Here is a 21,343-nt window from a genome sequence, read left to right as displayed (position 1 = left end):
AGCTCTTTCATATCTCACGTTCGACTTACATCTTACTTTTTCATATCTGTCTCCATCTCGTCTGTAGAGTGGGTTACATCACACTTTTATATGTTAATAATATTTTTATTAAATAATATTTAAAGGTCTTCCTTGCACGTGAAAAATATTGGTCAAAACGGGGGAAATTTTTTCCTTTTTCTTTCAAAACTTATTTAAAATTTTATAATTTTTAAACAATATATTGGTCGTCCCTTCTGTAACCTGAGTCAGAAAGACGCATCTCTCCTACAAGTTCCAACTGAAGATTTTTGTTTAATCTGATGATTGGTCTTATTACCGATAAGTAATCAGTATATCCACCTCAGACTAGAAAAGTCAAACTTTGCTGTCGCCATGCTCCAACTTGGCATATTAATATCCTCCGACTCATACTCTTATAACGACACAGACTCTTTTAACATCTTCCAACTTCATCGTAGTCTCTGAAAGAGCAAAGAGAACCTCATGGCTCTCTCTCCCTTCCTCTTCATGATCACAGCATTCCTCCCCTTGTTGCTATTAGCATCATCAACAAAGCTCGGCAACTTCACTGACCTCAACTATCTATTAGATTTCAAATCTCAAATGACCGATCCTTTGCGCATTCTGGATTCAAACTGGACAACCGACACCTCATACTGCACTTGGATCGGTGTCAGCTGCAGCCGACGACATCCCCAGAGAGTTTCATCACTCAATCTCTACAACTTCTCATTACAGGGAACCATCCATCCTTCTATCGGCAATCTCTCATTCTTATCTTTCCTTGACCTCAGCGCCAACTCTCTCTTTGGTATAATTCCTGAATCTTTAGCCCAACTTACTCGACTTAAGTTTCTTGCCTTAGAGCAAAATTCGCTAATGGGGTCTATTCCTATCGGCATTTTCAACGTGTCTTCGTTAGTTACAGTCTCCTTCCTATCTAATAGTCTGTCAGGTTCTCTCCCTTATAATCAGAGCTTTATGCTCCCCAGGCTAAAGTTTTTCTCTGTATCAGCAAATTTGTTGACAGGTAAGACACCTGTCAGCTTTGCTCGCTGTCAGAACCTGCAGACACTGTCACTGTCTAATAATTCTTTTACTGGAATTATACCAACTGAGCTTGGCCAATTATCAAAGTTGACAGGGTTATCTCTCTCTGGAAACCAACTTATTGGAAAAATTCCAATCTCTCTTGGCAATCTGACTGAGCTTTTAACGTTAGACCTGAATTTTAACAAGCTTGAAGGAAACATTCCTGGAGAACTGGCGGGCTTATTGAACCTGCAATTTCTAAACCTGGCAAGAAACAAGCTGACAGGTTCGATACCGCTAGCTCTCTTGAATGTTTCATCTCTTAGTATCCTCTCTCTTTCTGCCAATAATCTCACTGGATCCGTGCCTGCTTCTATTGGGTATTCTCTGCCGCTACTTAAAACTTTGTTTTTGGGCCAGAATCAATTATCTGGAGGGCTTCCATTCATAAATTCTCTTTCCAATTGCAAGAGTTTAGTGTCTGTTTCATTAGTGAACAATGAGCTGGATGGTGTTCTTCCAGATTCAGTAGGAAATCTCTCAGCGACTCTTCAGAATTTTAACTTGGCAGACAACCATATAAGAGGAAATATTCCTGCAGCATTTGGGAATCTGAGCAGTCTCCTCCTTCTTTCTCTAGCAAGAAATGAGCTGAATGGAGAAATACCCATTGGTCTTATGAGATCAAAGACACTTCAGGTATTGCACTTGGTCGATAACAAAATAAACGGATCAATTCCATCTGAGCTCGGTTTATTAACAAGCTTGAATACCCTAAATCTTCAACAAAATGCACTCTCTGGACCAATACCGAGCACATTGGCAAATATGAGGGGCTTACAGTCTTTGTTATTATCTGGAAATATGTTATCATCAAGAATTCCCAAGAGCTTGGGAAACCTGAGAGGCCTTATTGCTTTGGATCTTTCAAGAAATTTGCTAGATGGCTTGATTCCTGCAGAATTTGGGAATTTGGGGGCTTTAAACGCAATGGATTTGTCGAAGAATCAGCTCACAGGTACAATTCCAAGTAACTTAGGGGGCATGGAGATGGTTAGCTCTCTAGATCTTTCTAGTAACTCATTAGATGGTCAGATTCCTCAATCTTTGGGTAAACTGCTCAATATTGAGTATATGAATCTTTCGTATAATTTCCTATCCGGTGTCATACCCAAAACCTTTGGAACTCCTCGTTATCTAAGTGTTTTAGACCTCTCTTTCAACAAATTGGAAGGTCAAATTCCACAAGGTAGAGTGTTCTCAAACTCAAGCACTGCAATTTTAAGAGGAAACGAGGCACTTTGTGGAAAATCTGAATTGAATTTTCCACCTTGTGCAAAAGCTGGTACTACTGGTACAGGGAAAAAACATTTCTTGAAATATATCATTCCAGCAGTTGCTGCTGCTTTGATTCTACTTGCTTTCTTCTTTCTCATACTTAGAAGGTATCTAATGGGTCAAGCCAAGATTCCTCCTCAAGGGAACACATTGTTTGCAAATAACTATAGAATGATTTCATATCACGAGCTGGTTCGTGCCACAAATAATTTCAGCAATGCCAACTTATTAGGAACCGGGAGCTTTGGTTCGGTTTTCAAAGCAAGCTTAGATGATGGTTTGGTAACTGCGGTAAAAGTATTGAGTTTAGATGTTGAAGGGGCATCAAAGAGCTTCGACGTAGAATGTAGCGCTTTGAGCATGCTTCGTCATAGAAATCTTGTGAAAATTATAAGCACATGTTCTAACTTGGATTTCAAGGCTTTGATCCTCCAATTTATGTCAAATGGAAGTCTTGAGCAATGGTTGCACTCTCATTATCACAAATTGAGCGTACTCCAAAGGGTGAACATAATGGTGGATGTTTCGATGGCATTGGAGTATCTTCATCATCATCATCATTATGTTGTTGTTCATTCTGATATAAAGCCAAGCAATGTGTTGTTGGATGAGAACATGACTGCATATGTGAGTGATTTTGGGATTGCTAAGCTACTAATCTCTGGTGGCAAGTCTATAGTATCAGCCAGCACATCGGGGACCATTGGCTATATTGCTCCAGGTAAGGAAATAGTTTAGGCTTACTTGCGGTTTAATACCCTAAGTTTCACTAGTTTTAAACTTCTTTACCTGTAAGTTTATATTTGTCCAGATAAAACCCGAAATTTTCACACCTTCCATTATGTCACTGTTAAATTTGCCTAAAAATCAATTTCTTACTAGTTCTCCTTTCACTTGGGGATTTTTCTTTCAAATTTTTGCTGTGAAATACTGTTAAATTGTTCTTGTTTTGCTACAGTTCAATGCTAAATTTCAGTGTTGTTTATAAGTGGAGAAATGAATAATTGCTTTCAGTTTAGACTTAAAAGGTCCAACCAAATATTTTCGCCTGATGCCTGTTGAAGTATAATAACCAATAAGTTAAGTTTACATTGATTAGAACCTGATTATGAGCGTTCCTTGGCTACTATTCTCTTCTACAGAATATGGAAGCTCAGGAAATGTAACAAGAAGGAGCGACATCTATAGTTTCGGTATTCTTCTGCTCGAAACATTCACCGGAAAAAAACCAACTGATGTAATGTTCAGTGGAGAATCAAGCCTAAGGCAGTGGGTAATTAGTGCATATCCTGCAAAAATACTGGAGATTGTTGATTTCAATCTCTTGAGAGATGATTCTGTCGATATGCAACTATCTGAATACTTGAGTATTGTTCGTCAATGCTTGACTTCAATTATAGAGCTGGGATTGTCGTGTTCAAGAGATTTGCCTAATGAAAGGCTTTTGATGACAGATGTTGTTCCAAGATTGCAGAAGATAAAAGAGGAATACTTGTCAAAGTTACGGAGTAGAGTGAACTAGGATGACATTATTGGAGATGTTACTAAAATTTGTTTATTTGGTTCCTAAGTTTATCAATCATTGCCATAAAGAATTTTTCAATAAATTGGCGTGAACTCTTCTGCCTTCACATGCAAAAATCTAGCTTTTCTGTTTGTAAATAATGCTCAAGATTTCAACGATACGAAATGAACGCCAAATATTCATTGCATTTAACGGCCAATGATTAATCTACAGAGCTTTCTATGAGTCTCAACTGCTGAAAGCTGTGGTCTAAAGTCTAAAGCTACTGCTCTTCGGATCAAACCTTGACTAGATATCCATTACTGAAACCATTTATTCTTTGTGGGCTGTATCGCTTGAATTTGTTCTTCATACAATGTTCATAAATATTTGAACTTGGTGGAGTATAACTAGATTCATTGACTTGTTCTTGAGGAAAAATTAATTATTGTCAAAAGTAGACACCATTCTTGAAGTCCTAAAGTCAAAATGGGTCTGACCTCAGATCTGTCCACACTCTATAGTCTAATGTTATAAGTGAGCTTTGATCCTAGACCTGTGATGTTATATATTTATCATTATTTAGAAAGTCTGCTTTAAATTTATAAATTAGTGGCTGGTGGGATTTGAACATAGGTTGTTCCAATGCTATTTTAATCACTCTAGCCGTTACACCAAAAATCTAAAGTTATGGTGATGGTTGAGGGTTATATTTTTGTATTCTAACATGTGACACGTTGAAAGATATTTAACCAGACACTACTGGAATTTGACAAGGACAGGGTTTAAAATTTGTCATCCCTAGGCACTCAAAAAGGGCTACTATTGTGCTACTATAAATGGTTGATGGTCCCATATCCTTAGCTAGAGATTGCCGGCTCTAGCAAGGCCTAAGATTCACAAACTGTGGAAATGTACAGATATTTTATAAGAGACATATATTTCGAATAATCCTTAAGGAAACATGTACATATAAAATTAGTCATTACCCATGACCAACTACGAGATACTCTGAAAATTTTGACAATGCCTGACTAAGTCCTTTATCTGAATCTCTTCGAACATTTCTTTTGCTCTCAATAATCAGAAGGCATCAGGAACAGATTGGTATGTTGGATATTTTGTTTTTTGTGTAACAGCCGCCCATGAGTTTCTTTAACAGCCACCATCTTTGAAAAAGAAGCAGCCAAATTTGAAATTCGAATAAAGTGGTGGCCCCACCGAAGAAAAATTAGTACGTGGGCCTCACATGCATAGTAAAATATATTATTTTATTAGTGCATATTATTTTTCCAAACGCTATAAATAGACCTTAAATCCTTAAGGAAAATTCATTCCAAAAACAACAATCAATATTTACAGATATATTTGTTGTAGAATAGCTAGTGCTCGTAGGAACAATGCCTAGACCTAGAAGGTCTTATAGATCGAGGAGATCTTTGCCTGATAGATCAAGGAGATTTTTGCCTGATAGATCGAGAAGATCTTGACAGTACTGGGTTGGTGCACACCAGAGTACTGGACTGCTGTTCCTGGAAGCAATTTGGCCTTGGGATTCTTGCGTGCACCGGAGTAGGCCAAATAATATTTTAAGCACAGTGTTTTACAAACGCACAACAGCTGAGTTGAATAATTTTAAATTATTACACTTTAGTTTTCTGTTCAGTTTTTGCTGTTATATATCTGTATTATTCCAGATTTAACCACATGCGCCAACATGATATTGCCCTGTAAGTATCCAAAGAAGCATGCAGTCGTAATCAAAACTTATCAGAAGACATGCACAAATACAAATAGTTGTCATTGAACATTAATCTCACATGTTAAAATCAATGCACCCTTAGAAACACAAGCCGTAGATACCAGATCTTTGAGAATACTCACAATTAACTCAACTGGTTAATCCAAATGATCACATACCTAGATTTTTCTAATAATTTGTTCCAAGGTCAGATAGCTGAGTTACTCGGTGGATTTATCGTCTCGGCTAATTTGTTATATCCTTACTCTGGACCTCTCCTTCAGCGAGTTGGTATATCGGTCTTAATCTTTTTGGCTATGCATCTGTTACATATCCTTAGTGGAGGAATATGATTATTTTCTTTATTAAGTGGGGAAAAACTGATCTTCTTGAGATAGATTAGTCTTCATAAAAGTCTTGAGTGAGGACTTGGAAATTTCAAAAGGACTGCAAATATATTCTGTTCCTATGACATTTCTGCACACAACAGGAACAATATATGATATCCCTCTGGTGCACGCCATCTTCAATTTTCAAAATGTCTTTATCTTAATTTCCACCACAATAACGTGCAGGTCACCTCTTAGCAAATATAACAAGGCCCTTTAAACTTTTTCTCTCAGTTTTCCATGGAGCTGGAGCTACTCATGGTCATCAAACTCTTCATCCTCTTGCTACTCTCCTCTCCTTATCCTTTAGTCACATCATTGCAACACAACAACTTCACTGACCTCCAGTCTCTACTAGCCTTCAAGAACCATGTTGTTGATCCACAACACATTTTATCCGTCAGCTGGACAACCAACACTTCCTCTTGCAATTGGATTGGCGTATCCTGCAGCCGCAGACACCAGCGAGTTACAGCCATCGAGCTCACAAGTTTCTCACTCTCTGGCACCATTCCTCCTCAAATCTCCAACCTCACTTTCCTCTCTCGCTTAGACCTCAGCAATAACAGCTTCTCTGGTACAATCCCAGAATCCCTTTGTTTTTTGTCTCGGCTCTCTCTCTTCGTTCTCAATCGTAATCACCTCTCTGGTTCAATTCCTCCCAACTTTTTCAACATGTCGTCATTGAAATTTATCTACTTTGGCCGAAACAACCTGTTGGGTCCTTTACTGGTAAAAAATGATACATTTGATGTCCCCCCTCAAATCCAGGAGCTCTCCATGTCAGTTAATCAGTTTGCAGGAGAAATGCCTTTGGATATTTCTCGGTTAATCAGGTAAAAAATGATACATTTGGGCATTTCTCGGTTCAGGAATCTACAGATATTGGATTTGGCTTACAATGAGTTTAGTGGGAATATACCAGGATGGCTTGGAGACTTGCCAGAACTCATAGTTTTGTATCTCGAAGCGAATCAGTTTAATGGAAAGATACCAATCTCTCTAGGAAATCTCACTCAGCTATTAGACCTCGCAATCTGTTGGGGATTCGAAACAATCAATCGAACCCTTGCCCTTCCGGACCTTGTGTTGAAAGTAGGAAAGTAGGAATAAAACCACAAATAAAGATCTAACTTGCAGAAAACAGTAAGGGAGATGAACACACAGATTTAACGAGGTTCGGCAACGTGCCTACGTCCTCGGGAGCCACACCACACAATCTCTTTATTAATTGAAGAAGAAAATACAAGCTCTCAAACAAGGGGTTAATCTCTCTGAGATTCTCTCTCTCTTTGCAGTCAAAAAGCTCTCTTTTGATGTAGTACAAACTCTAAAATCGTTTGGGGTATATATAGAATCCTGGTTGAAACAAAATCCCAAGCGGAACAGGAAACTGCCAAAACTACGTCCGGTCGACCGAACAGACACCTTAGACTAACAATCTCCCACTTGGAGACCAAAGTGCCTGCAATGAGTTTCCCCGAACTCTCCCCTTCTTCGCATGTATCTTTTCCCCCGAAAAAAATTCTTCCTTCAATCAACAATATCCCGACGATCTCGCCGATCCTCGTAGTGTGGCTCCGCCTTTGTCTTCTACTCGTGAAGGCCAACTGAAGTTGCGCACAACTCCAGTTTCTCAATGGTGACTGCCTTCGTCAACATGTCCGTCAGATTTTGACTCCCCAATTTATCAAATGCAACTTTTCGTTTCAATCAGCGAGCGTATAAAATGGTATTTGACATCGATGTGCTTCGTTCTGGCATGATATACTAGATTCTTGGCAAGATGTATAGCGCTCTGGCTATCACAATAAAGAACTCCTCTTCCTTGCTTTAGATCCAACTCTTCCAAGCACCCGTTCAACCAGATCATCTCCTTACTTGCTTTAGTCACCGCGACATACTCAGCCTCGGTTGTAGATAAAGTCACAATCTTCTGCAGACGTGAGACCCAGCTCACTGCTGTCGACGCTAAGGTATAAACATACCCCGTGGTGCTTCGTCTCGTATCATGATCACCGGCGAAGTCCGCATCCACGTGTCCCTGCAGCACCAACTCCTTCCTCCTGAAAACATAGTGGTTTTTTTGTTGTCCCTCTCAAGTACCGCATTATCCACTTCACGGCCTCCCAATGCTGCTTCTTTGGATTGCTTGCAAATCTGCTCACAACTCTCACTGCATGGGCGATGTCCGGTCTCGTGCAAACCATCGCGTACATGAGACTCCCAATGGCCGAAGAATATGGCACCCTGCTCATATGCTCTCTATCTGCATCTGTCTTAGGCGATTGCTCCTCAGATAGCTTGAACTGACTTCCAAGGGGTGTGCTAACAACTTTAGCATTCTGCATGTTGAACCTCTGAAGTACCTTCTCAATGTATTCAGCTTGGCTCAAACTCAATGTCCCTTCAGCTTCATCCCTACTGATTCGCATCCCTAGAATCTGCTTCGCTGCACCCAGATCCTTCATTGCAAATTCCTTTGCTAGCTGCCTCTTCAAACTGTTTATCTCTTCTAAACACGGTCCTGCTACCAACATGTCATCAACATATAATAACAAAATAATGAAGCTGGACTCGAACCTTTTGAAATAACAGCAATGATCCGAATTGCATCTTCTGTAGCCATTGTTCTGCATGAAGTTATCAAACTTCTTATACCACTGTCTCGGAGCCTGTTTCAAACCATATAAGCTCTTCTTGAGCTTGCACACCATCTCTTCCTTTCCTTCTTCAATGAAGCCAACAGGCTGCTTCATGTAGATTTCTTCATCCAAGTCACCATGAAGAAAGGCAGTCTTCACATCTAACTGCTCAAGGAAGAGGTCTTCTGCAGCTACCAAACTCAACACCACTCTGATGGTTGTGAGTTTCACAACAGGGGAAAATATCTCCGTGTAGTCCACTCCTTCCCGTTGTTGAAACCCTTTCACTACTAATCTGGCCTTGAATCTCTTGCTTCCATCACTCTCCTGCTTGACCCGGTAGACCCATTTATTGTGCAAGGCTTTCTTCTGCGCAGGTAGCTGGGCTAACTCCCATGTCTCATTAGTGAGTAGAGAATCCATCTCCTCCTGCATCGCATGCTCCCACTGCTGAGATTCACTCACTTGCACTGCCTCTTCATAACACTCCGGTTCTCCGCTATCTGTTAAGAGTAGATAATCAAGTGACGAGAGGTATTTGGGATTTGGTTTGGGTACCCTAGATGACCTCCTAGGCTCCACGCCCTGGGTAGTAGCTTCTGCACCTGTAGTCTCCTCTGTTCTACGGTCAGAACTGACATCGTCGTCCCCATCTAGAAGTTCCTCCAAATCCATGTACTCGGATCCACCTATATCCGTAGTGCTGTTCCCACTGCTTTGGCTATCCTTGGCATTATCCCTGTCCTTGTACATCACCTCCTCATTGAATATCACATCCCGGCTCCTGATGATCTTCCTATTCTTCTCATCCCAAAGGCGATACCCGAACTCATTAATGCTGTATCCAATGAATGTGCACTTCTGTGACTTAGCTTCTAGCTTGTCCCTGACATGGTCACTGATATGAACATAAGCCACGCAACCAAATACCCGCAAGTGTGAGAGATTTATCTTCTTTCCACTCCAAACCTCCTCTGGAATCCCAAAATCTAATGGAACTGATGGCCCGTGATTAATAAGGTATGCTGCCGTATGCACCGCATCCGTCCAAAATGTCTTAGGCAGACCTGCATGTAATCGCATGCTCCGCGCACGCTCTGTCAAGGTCCTGTTCATCCTCTCTGCAATGCCGTTCTGCTGCGGCGTCCCTGGAGTAGTCCTCTCTAAGCGAATCCCATTCGTAGCACAGAACCTCTTGAACTCCTCCAGCTCGTATTCTCCACCATTATCTGATCTTAAGCACTTCACCTTCAGATCTGTCTCGTTCTCGACCATGGCCTTCCACTTCTTGAAGATCTCGAACACCTCTGACTTGTGCTTCATGAAGTAAACCCACACCTTCCTCGAGTGATCGTCGATAAAGGTGACGTAGTATCTCGAACCGCCAAAAGAAGACACACTGGCTGGGCCCCATACATCTGTATGAATCAACTCTAGCTTCTGAGCCTTAGGTGGCCTTCCACCCTTCTGGAAACTAACCCTCTTTTGCTTCCCAAAGATGCAGTCTTCACAAACCCCGACTTCCACGGTGTCGATCCCGGTTAGCTTTCCTTGTGAATGTAGAATTTTCATCCCCTTCTCGCTCATGTGCCCCAGCCTATTGTGCCACAGATCTATACTCCTTGCCAGCTGTAATTGTGAGGGTGTCACTCGCATGTGAAGTGAGGTAGAGAGTTCCTGTTTTATTGCCTCGGGCAACAACCATCGTACCGTTGGAGATTCTCCACGAATCCCCGGTGAATGTCGAAACGTAGCCTTCTGCTCCAAGCTGTCCCACCGAAACAAGATTCCTCTTCAGCTTCGGCACGTGTCTCACGTTCTTCAAGTTCCACTTAGAGCCCTTTATCTGTATCTGAACGTCGCCCTTTCCAACAATATTGCAAGGTTCATTATCCCCCAAGTATACTTTACCAAAGGCTCCTGAGTCGATGACCCAAGAATCAGAGTCTCTATCCATAGCAAGGATCAAGGTATCCTGCACGATATGAGCCTCCTGCTCACCCGTATCCTTCTTTGGTGCTTTACAGACCGAAGACATATGGCCCTCCTGGCCGTAGTTCCAACACTTCCCCGAAGACATATGGCCCTCCTGGCCGCAGTTTCAACACTTCCCTTTGATAGACCTAACCTTCGAGTTCGGCCTCTTCTTCACTGATTTCCACCGATTCCTGTTTTGGTTCCCTTTCTTCTGGCTTCTGCTTCTCTGCTCGAAACTTAGGGCTGAACCTGAACCTTCTGATTCGGATGATTTCCTTCTACCCTCCTCGGATAGAATCATGCTAACAACCTCATTCAGCTTCAACTTCTCTTTCCCCGCCGAATTGCTGATTGCCGTCACACAACCTGCCCAACTATCCGGCAACTGCGATAGTAGTAGAAGGGCCTGCACTTCGTCATCGAACGTGATGTCCACGGAGATAAGTTGATCAACAATCGTGTTGAACTCGCTGAGGTGCATCGTGAAGGACCGTCCTTCTGCCATCTTGAGGTTGAAAAGAGTTTTGACTAGATGCACCTTGTTTGCTGCCGACGGTTGCTCGTACATCTTCGCGAGCGCTTCCATAAGCCCCACCGTCGTCTTCTCCTTCAGAATATTGTGGGCTACTGATTTGGCGAGCGACAACCGGATTTGCCCTAGAGCCTTCCTATCCAGTACCTCCCAATCACCATCTGACTCCTCTTTCTTCTTTCCCTTTTCCTTGCCCATCAGCGGGCGATACAAGTCCTTCTGGTACAGATAGTCCTCCATCTGCGACTTCCAGTAGGCGAAATCCGATCCGTCGAACTTCTCAATCTTTGATTTGCTTTCCTCTGCCATGGCTTTCACACAAATTGCTGAACGAAGCTCTGATACCAGTTGTTGGGGATTCGAAACAATCAATCGAACCCTTGCCCTTCCGGACCTTGTGTTGAAAGTAGGAAAGTAGGAATAAAACCACAAATAAAGATCTAACTTGCAAAAAAACAGTAAAGGAGATGAACACAGAGATTTAACGAGGTTCGGCAACGTGCCTACGTCCTCGGGAGCCACACCACACAATCTTTCTATTAATTGAAGAAGAAAATACAAGCTCTCAAACAAGGGGTAAATCTCTCTGAGATTCTCTCTCTCTTAGCAGCCAAAAAGCTCTCTTTTTGATGTCCTACAAACCCTAGAAACGTTTGGGTATTTATAACAAACCCCAGCAGAACAGGACTGGTCGACCGAACGGACTCCAGAGAGTTTGGCGGTCGACCGGCGCGGTCGACCGATGCAAAACCCGAGAGCAGTTTCTCCTACAGGGTTTTGGCGGTCGACCGGGCCGGTCGACCGCGACCTGATCCAAGCCCTCCTTGCTCCTGTGCACGTTCGCGGTCGACCGACCCGGTCGACTGACCCGGTCGACCGCTGTTCTGTTTGCTCGTTTTCTCGTCCTTTTGATTCCAGCTTTCATCTCGAACTTTGGGTCTACACCTTAGACTAACACAATCGGGCAAAATAACCTGGAAGGGACAATTCCTGGTGAGCTGGGAAATTTACTAAACCTGCAAGAACTAAACTTGGCTAATAATGGTTTAACAGGTACAATACCTATGTCTATACTGAATGCCTCTAAGCTTAACGGTCTTTCGCTCTATGACAACAAACTGACAGGGCCATTGCCTGATGCACTTGGAAAGTTTATGCCACAACTTGCAGGATTGTATTTAGCACAGAGCCAACTAAGTGGGGGGCTTGAGTTCATCACATCTCTTACGAACTGAAAGAATCTGCGCTTTATAGATATTTCAGAAAATAATATCGGAGGTTTTCTTCCAGATTCTGTAGGGAATCTCTTGCATAATCTTCAATATCTTCACACTGAGCAGAATAGGATACAGGGTAAGATTCCTGCAGGATTAGGTAACTTGAGTGGCCTTATTTTTCTTACTCTTTATAAAAATCAGCTGACAGGATCAATACCGTCAGAGATCACAAACCTACAAAATCTTCAAGTGATGTATATGGATTTGAATAGGATTACTGGACCGATCCCTTTTGAGCTCGGTCAAATGATAAGCTTGAATGTACCGAGCCTTCCTGAGAATTTGCTCTCTGGAAGGATACCTGAGTCTCTTGGCAATCTCAGTAAGCTACAACACTTGTCACTGGCTGTTAACAAATTATCATCAAATGTTCCTCAAGCATTTTGGTGCTTAGAAGGATTGACTGAACTTAACCTGTCGCAAAATACTTTAGATGGTGGAATTACTCCTGAGGTGCAGAACTTGAATGCCTTAGACAAATTTGATGTATCGAAGATGTTGATAATAGTGTTGATAGTAGTGTTAGTAATGGGTTTTTAGTCCCATATTGGTTGTGAGAACACACCTCACCCTCCTCTACTTATATAAATATTTGTACACACTCAATATTCAACTCAAGGGGAAATTTAACAAAAACTCTCTCTCTTACTTTAACATGGTATCAGAACTAGGGTTATTATTTCACTTGCAATAAATTTTTTTAACCCTTCTGCAATTTTTTGCCAAATCTTGGACTTGCTGCTTTGCAGTCGTTTAACGTTTTTTTGCATTCCTCTGTCAGATTTTTGGACTTGCCGCTTTACGGACTCTTAACGCATTTCGCGTTCTCGTTTAACCTTCGGGTTCCATTTTAATCTTCGGGGTTATATTTTAAATATTCGGTTTCTATTTTAACTGCATTACCGTTTCAAGATAATCTCTTGATCTCAAATTTACAACATAGCGGTTTTTCAAGACCGTCTCTCGGTCTCAAATTAACAGCATCACCGTTTCAAGACGTCTCTCGACCTCAAACAAATGGCATTGCCGTTTCACAGTCAGTAACGGCATCGCCGTTTCAATCCATCTTGACGTCTCAACATCTCAACATCGGCATTAATCCGTTGTAGGTCTCTGACGTGAGCATCAGATATGGCCGATCTTCGGGCAACCTTGGTCGCCGGTTACTTATTTTTTTCTCAGATTTGACAGTCATCTATAACCTTCGGGTTCAAATTTAACCTTAGGGTTCTTACATTTTAACCTTCGGGTTTCTACATTAACCTTCAGGTTCTCCTTTAAACATTCGGGTTGCGTTCAAGGATTATTATCTTGAACTTTGAATTGCTACTATTATGGCCTCTTCACTGGCACCTGCTTCTCAAGCTCGGTCTAAACTCTTTTGCACCTATTGCAAGAAGGAGAGATACCGCTTTGAGATATATTTCCATCTTCATCCTGAGTTACGTTCCTCATGAGCTAACCGTAGTCAGCGATCCCCTCAGTCCCGATCCTCTAGTACACCAGGATTATCGGTCAATGTTATACCATCTACCACTGTTAACCCATACCATCAAAATTATTGGGCAGATATTAGGCTGTCAAATTACCGCTCTCAGCATACCACCACTCTCATATGCTGCAAACGTCTCTGTAGAACGCCCGTAAAATTTTTAAGTATATGAATATATATGAATTATTATAACTAAACTAAGTTCTTAGTTAATAAATAGCTTGAGGTCATTGATGTACATGATAACAATTTATTTGAGATGATATGAAGTAATGGGTTGTAGAGTTTGTGGCTGTATGGTTTTGGCAAATAAGGCAAAAGCATGCACAAAACTGAAAATGTCCAGATCAGTCGAACACAATCATTCGACTGACTGTATCCAGTCGAACACAATCAGTCGACTGATTCGCTGCATTTCTAGTTTTTACAGTGTTTCGCGGTCTGTTTTTGTTTTGATTCGGTGTATTGGGTCTGGTTTAAGGGTGCATAATAAGTCTCCTTCACCCGAAATCATCCACTCTCTCTCTTCACAGACCAAAGACAATGAGCCTCTCATTTCTCAACCTCTAGGAAATAGTTCTTGGTGATTTGGGAGCGAATTGGAGATTTTCGTCGGGATCATTCAGTTTGCGCAGCGAGAAGGAATCACTCCCCCAGATCAGGAACGCCTTCATCACCTTCAGAGGCGAGTGTAACATCTCGCGCAACCTTGTCCCATTCTTTTAAAACTTTTCAGAATGTTTTATTGAGATACTATTGAGACTATAAACGTATTTTGAGTAACAAAGATTGATTTTTATTGTGTAACATGAAGATGTGCATTTTCAGTATAATAAATAGACTACCAACAATGTTTGTAATATTAAAATCAGATCTGGAAATGTTTTAAGAGATTTAACATGGGTTTTGATTTTGAAGTGGTTTTTTAACATAAATACTTATGTATTAGAGTTTTATTCATGTATATGTATGTGAAAGTTATGATTTCAGTTAGTCGATACATGTTAATATCCGTCTGATTCATCTTAGAATTGAATGGGGATGAGTTTGGATCAAATTTTTGGCACATAAGAACCTGTACAGATTATCTGCAGTCTGTCGGTCGACTGATCAGTCGACCGACAGGCAAATTGTTCAACCATCAGTCGACTGATCAGTCGACTGACAGGCTGATTCTGCTTTCTCAGCTTCTCGGTCGACTGGTCAGTCGACTGGCGAGCTGAGGCTGTGCTGTCTGAGCTCCATCAGTCGACGTATGAGTCGACTGACGTCATCAGTCGACACATCAGTCGACTGATGAGCTGTTTTACAGATTCTTGATCTGTTTAAGTTGTCTTTCGGGGTCGCCTCGGTAACCTGACCCTAGTTTATCACGTTAATGATTTATCTGTGCATGTGGGTTGACTTTTGACATGAGTTTAGACATGTACATCGGGATGCGTGCGGGTTTAGATTTGGTGTATTTTTACATGTATGCAAGTGATAAATTACATTTCCTTCATTTATAGTCTACGTGTTGGACAATACATTATTCTGATCCATGTGTTGGATACTTACCATCTTGGTCCATGTGTTGGACATGCATTCTATTCAGTCCATGTGTTGGACCTACATCACTTTTAGTCCATGTGTTGGACATTTTTGCCAAACCTTGAGCATGGTACACATTTGAGTTTTGGAACACGACTTTTTGATACCGTTAAGACATGATAGCTACCTAGACTGGGAATGACACTTATGTAGAATACGACTTGATATTTTATGGCATGGGACACCACATGATACTCTACTTATGTTCTGAGATGGGTTGTCTTTCCTTTTATTTATTTTCTGTTCACGTATTAGACTCCGGGTTTGGTACTTAGGGATTTTCAATTTGGGATACAAGGTATATATATGAGGGTTTCCTTGTTTGGATTATTTCGCTCGACGTACCTATGCCCGTGTTGAAACTTCCTAAGTACTAAAGCCCATTGTTCATTTCTAGGATAATTGCCTATATATATATCTATATATATGTTTTGTGATAACTGTATTTTCTTATACAACGAGCCCTATTCCCTTGGGGTTGGTTGTGATGTTGCTCGCTAGCGCTTGACGCTCGTTGTCCCTCCCCCTTTCAGGTAACGAGCCAGGAGCCCGGAGAGTCGCAGGTTGATGGCGACACACCTTAGTGTTTAGCTGTCTAGTTCTGTTCATGTTGGAGCTCCATTGTAGTTTTTATTAGACATTTGGCAGTATTGTTCTAGAAGTTGTAAAGGCTATGTGCCTTATTTCCTTCTTGTCAGACATTTGTATATGAGACTTGTTGAGTATTCCAGATTTATCTACTCAGATTTTGGCTATGTATTTCTGTATTGTTGGATGATGAGATATTTATGTGACTGTTATCATTTCATCAGTATTCCTTGTATAACCTTTTACCTGTTTTGTACCTACACCAGTTATTGATTCTACTAGACAGATGTTAATTGTGATGGTGAAACATGTTATTGCACGGTATGGTGCATGGCAGGTTTGACATTCTTGGTTTCACCTTGGACTGTAGCCTTGTGTGAACCCAGGGGCGTCACACTCTCTGATATTCGCAGTCAAATTGAGGCTCTTCAAGCTATTGCAAATATTAGCCGTCAATTTGCAGCCCTTCAGTATACCACATCTCCATCTGCTGCACAACTCTCTGATATTCGCCATCAAATTTATGCTCTTTAGCATAGAGCCTCTTCATCTACTGTACAACTCTCTGATATGCGTATTGCTGGTTCTTCAGTCAACCCTTCGGTCTCTGGTATGAACGATCTCTGGATTTTTGACTCTGGTTATTTCTTTCATATGACTCATAATGACTCCCTCTTATCTTCTGTCTCCACTTCTTCTTCTTTTCCCCCTATCTACATAGGTACTGGTCAACCTTTATCTATCGCTCAGTATGGTTTTATCAAGCCACAAACTGGCCCATCTGGTCGTCTAACTCTTGGCTCCGTCTATATGGCTCCTAAGTTGTGTTTGAATTTAATTTCTGTTAGCTCCTTATATATGGATAGCTTATTTGTCTCATTTTCTTCTGATACTTGTATTGTGCAGGATCCATAGACGGGCAAGACTGTTAGGGCCGACTAGAGAAGACACAAATTTTATTTTCTAGAATATCTTCATCTTTTAGAGTCCATACGTCCACGTTCTCTTGTTGCTTCTGTAAGTCCAAAATCATCTCTCTTGCTTTCCGTAGATTTATGGCATAGACGACTTGGTCATGTATCTCATAAAAGGCTGAAAAGTCTTATCCAGTCCGGAGTACTTGGTCATGTATCCTCTCATTCTCATATTGAGTTATGTACTGGTTGTAAATTGGCTAAATTCGCTCTAAATTCACTGCTCTACTGTTTCCAATCAGCACATCTGTTTCTACTTTCTTATTTGATTTGGTCTATTCTGATATCTAAGGGCCAACTCCTCTGTCTTCTTCATCTAGCTACTTATATTATTATAGTTTTATTGATGATTTCTCTTGTTATACATGAGTCTACTTACTTAAAAATCGCTCTGACATACATGCTGCTTATCAAGCCTTCACTGCGATGATCTTCACTCAGTGGCAAGCTCGTATTAAATATTAAAGTTTTTCGTTCTGACTGTGCCAAAGAGTACCTATCCTATATCATGCGCTCTATCCTCTATCATGCGCTCTATCATGTCCTCTCATTGGACTATCTTTCAACAGTTATGTCCTTACACTCATGAGCAAAATAGTATTGCTGAACGTAAACATCATCATATTCTTGATACCGCTTGATCCATGCTCATTTCTTACTCTGTTCCTCGTCGTTTCTGGGCTGAGGCCATTCTCACTACTACTCATGTTATTAATATCACTCCATCTAGCTCTCTTTCTGATGCTACTCCTCATAGTCGTGTTTATACTCATCCTTCCCGTTATGATCTAGTCCGCGTTTTTGGTTGTCACTGCTTCGTTCTTCTGCCATCTCATAAACGTGATAAATTGCCTTCCAGAGCTATTCTCCGTGTCTATTTAGGAATTAGTTTGGAACATCGAGATTATCATTGTTATGATCCCGCATCTCGTCGAGTTCATATATCTCGACATGTTCAGTTCGAAGAGGATTCTCCATTTTATTCTACTTTCGATGATTTTAATTTTCTCCACACTACTGATCGTGCTTCTCCATCAGCTGCATCACCTACTTCCTTACGTCGGTTCTCCTTTCGAGATCTCCCTGAAATCTCTCCATCTCCTTTTGTTGACTCTCCCTTACTCGAGCCTTCTCTTTTACCATCTGATCCCTATCCCGTATATACGACACCCACTCCAGAAAATATTATTGACCTCCATGCACCTGCGCCAGCATCTCCCCCGCCTGAGCTTCCTCTTGCTCTTTGTCGAGGCAAACGCCCACATGTCATGCCTACACGATATGCTTCGATTACTTCATATTCATCTATCTTTTATAATTTTCTTACTGCCATTCATACTACAGTTGAGCCAAAGTCCTTTCAAAAGGCCGTTCAATTTTTAGAGTGGTGATAGGTTATGGCTGAGGAATTTTAAGCCTTTCAGCAAACACATACCTGAGATGTCATTCCCTATCCCTCTGACATCTTTTTAGTTGACAGTAAATGAGTTTATAAGGTCAAATATCGTCCTGATGACACCATTGAATGTCGGAAAGCTCGTTTAGTGGCTCGAGGTTTTACTCAGCAACAAAGTATTGATTATGAGGAGACATTTGCTCCTGTTGCTCAGATGCCCATAATTCGTACTCTTCTTGCGATCGCTGCTGCTCATCATTGGTCGTTATACCAGATAGATGTCAAAAATGCTTTTCTCCATTGCTCTTTATCTGAGATAGTATATATGCAACTGTCTTCAGGGTCCAATATTCCTCTGGAACATGTATGTCTCCTTCGCCGTGCTGTTTATGGTCTCAAGCAGGCACCCCGTGCTTGGTTTGACTGTTTTCGTGATGTCGTGCTCAAAGCAGTCTTTATGGAAAATCATCAAGATGCTTCTCTGTTTGTTCGCACTACATCGCGTGGCAGAGTTTTATTACTCATCTATGTAGATGATATGATCATTACAAGTGATGATGTGGCTAGTATACAATACGCAAAATCTCAGTTGTAACAACAGTTCCACATGAAGGATCTTGGATCTCTTCGGTATTGCAAAATCTCAGTTGTAACAACAGTTCCACATGAAGGATCTTGGATCTCTTCGGTATTTTCTTGGTCTAAAATTTTTTTAAGGCCCGCGGGGTGTACTACTGTCTCAGCAAAAGTATCTCTCAGATATTCTAGATCGAGTTGAGCTAACTGATGATGCAACTGTAGATACTCCACTCCAACAGAATGTTAAACTTCATTCTACTGATGGTGAGCCTCTATCTAATCCTACCCGATATCGATATCTTATTGGCCAGTTGGTCTATCTGTGCATCTCTCGACCAGATATCTCTCATGCTGTTGGTATTGTCAGTCAATTTATTAGTGCCCCACGTTCTGTATACTATGCTATCTTATTACAGATTTTTCGGTATCTCCGGGCTACTAGCACTCGCTCTCTTCTATTTCCTGCTACATTCAAGTTAGAGATTTGTGCATATTCTGATGCTGATTGGGCTGGTGATCCTACTACCAGAAAGTCTACCACATGTTATTATATATTTCTTGGTGATTCCCTAATTTCTTGGCGGAGTAAGAAATAAGATGTTGTTGCTCTTTCCAGCATCGAGACAGAGTATCGTGCAATATCCAAACATCTAAAGAGATTATTCATCTTCGTCGTCTTCTTAGTGATTTCAGTATTTTTGTTTCGACTCCTACTCCTCTATATTGTGATAATAAGAGTGCCATCCAGATTGCTAATAATTCAGTATTTCATGAGAGGACCAAACACATTGAGATCGACGCTCATTTTGTCCATCAACAAGTTATCAAGGATAAAATAATTCTACTTCCTCATGTGTCACCGCCGACGAGCTTGCAGATTTCTTCACAAAGGCCTTACATGTTCATCGGTTCCAGTTTCTTGTACGCAAACTCACTTTGTTTGATCTAACATGGGTTTGAGGGGGTCTGTTGATAATAGTGTTAGTAGTGGGTTTTTAGTCCCACATTGGTTATGAGAACACACATCACTCCTCTACTTATATAAATATATGTGCACACTCAATATTCAACTCAAGGGGAAATTTACCCAAGACTTTCTCTCTTACTTTAACAGAAGAATAGGCTTTCAGGTAACATCTCAAGCACATTAGGTGAGCTTCATATGCTTTCTCATATAGATTTCTCTAGTAATGATTTCCATGGTCAAATTCCTGAATCACTTGGGGGATTGATTAATATCAATTATATCAACATATCATGTAATTCTCTTTCGGGTGCCATACCGGAGTCTCTAGCCAATCTTCGTCATCTTAATATCCTCGACTTCTCTTTCAACAAACTATCAGGGAAAATCCCTGGTGGTAGGGTATTTTCAAATGTCAGTATTCCTACTTTGGAGGGTAGTTTAGCACTCTGTGGTGCGCCTAGACTTGGCTTTCCCAGTGCTCAACAAATACTAGTACTTCTTCAAATAAAAAACTACATTTGCTCAGAATTATCCTCCCAGTTATCAGCTTTGTTCTTCTTCTCACATGTTTGTACTTTCTTATGAGATTTTGGAAAAGAAGGCTAGTTCAACCCCCGACTAATGATGACATAAAATGGCCAAATCATCGATTGATTTCCTATCATGAGCTGGTTGCTGCAACTGATAACTTCAGTGACGCCAACTTACTGGGAACCAGCAGCTTTGGCTTAGTCTTCAAAGCACAACTCAATGATGGACTGCTCGTTGCAGTAAAGGTCTTGAATTTAGATGTTCATGGAGCTTCAAGAAGTTTCGATGCAGAGTGTCATACTTTGAGCGCTGTTCGGCATTGAAACATCTTGAGAATAATCAGCACATGTTCTAACTTGGATTTCAAGGCTTTAATCCTTCAGTTTATGTCGAATGGAAGTCTTGAGAAGTGGTTGTACTCTGAGGACTACTACTTGAACTTGCTCCAGAGGATAAATATAATGATGGATGTGCGCAAGCAATTGAGTATCTTCACCATCGTCATCCCCACGTTATAGTGCATTGTGACATAAAGCCGAGCAATGTGTTGCTGGACGAAAACATGATTGCCCATGTTAGTGACTTTGGTATATCCAAACTGATGATCGACGATAGTAGGTTTGCAGGATCAACAAGCACACGAGGCACCATTGGATATATGTCTCCACATAATACATTTAATTTGATTTATAGTAGTTCAGTATCAATCAATGTTGTCAGAAAAAATGTACATGATACTATATGTGGAGAGTTTATGTTAGGATATGTGAAGCCTAACTATCAGATAT

General features: G+C 41.0%; 2 protein-coding genes across 2 annotated transcripts; both read left to right on the top strand.

Moving 5' to 3' along the window:
* LOC109839795 (probable LRR receptor-like serine/threonine-protein kinase At3g47570) lies at positions 471-3,952 on the top strand. The gene is made up of 2 exons (XM_020408292.1): positions 471-3,094; positions 3,516-3,952. Exons 1-2 carry the CDS (start codon positions 487-489, stop codon positions 3,893-3,895), a joined length of 2,988 nt encoding a protein of 995 aa, XP_020263881.1. The 5' UTR covers positions 471-486; the 3' UTR covers positions 3,896-3,952.
* LOC109838368 (LRR receptor-like serine/threonine-protein kinase EFR) lies at positions 6,248-20,878 on the top strand. Its single transcript, XM_020406818.1, has 6 exons — positions 6,248-6,834; positions 6,880-7,046; positions 8,086-8,159; positions 12,400-12,891; positions 20,172-20,457; positions 20,565-20,878. Exons 1-6 carry the CDS (start codon positions 6,248-6,250, stop codon positions 20,876-20,878), a joined length of 1,920 nt encoding a protein of 639 aa, XP_020262407.1.

This window comes from Asparagus officinalis, chromosome 4, assembly GCF_001876935.1.
Source record: "Asparagus officinalis chromosome 4, Aspof.V1, whole genome shotgun sequence".
NCBI lineage: Eukaryota > Viridiplantae > Streptophyta > Magnoliopsida > Asparagales > Asparagaceae > Asparagus > Asparagus officinalis.
This window is presented reverse-complemented; position numbering and strand designations above follow the sequence as displayed.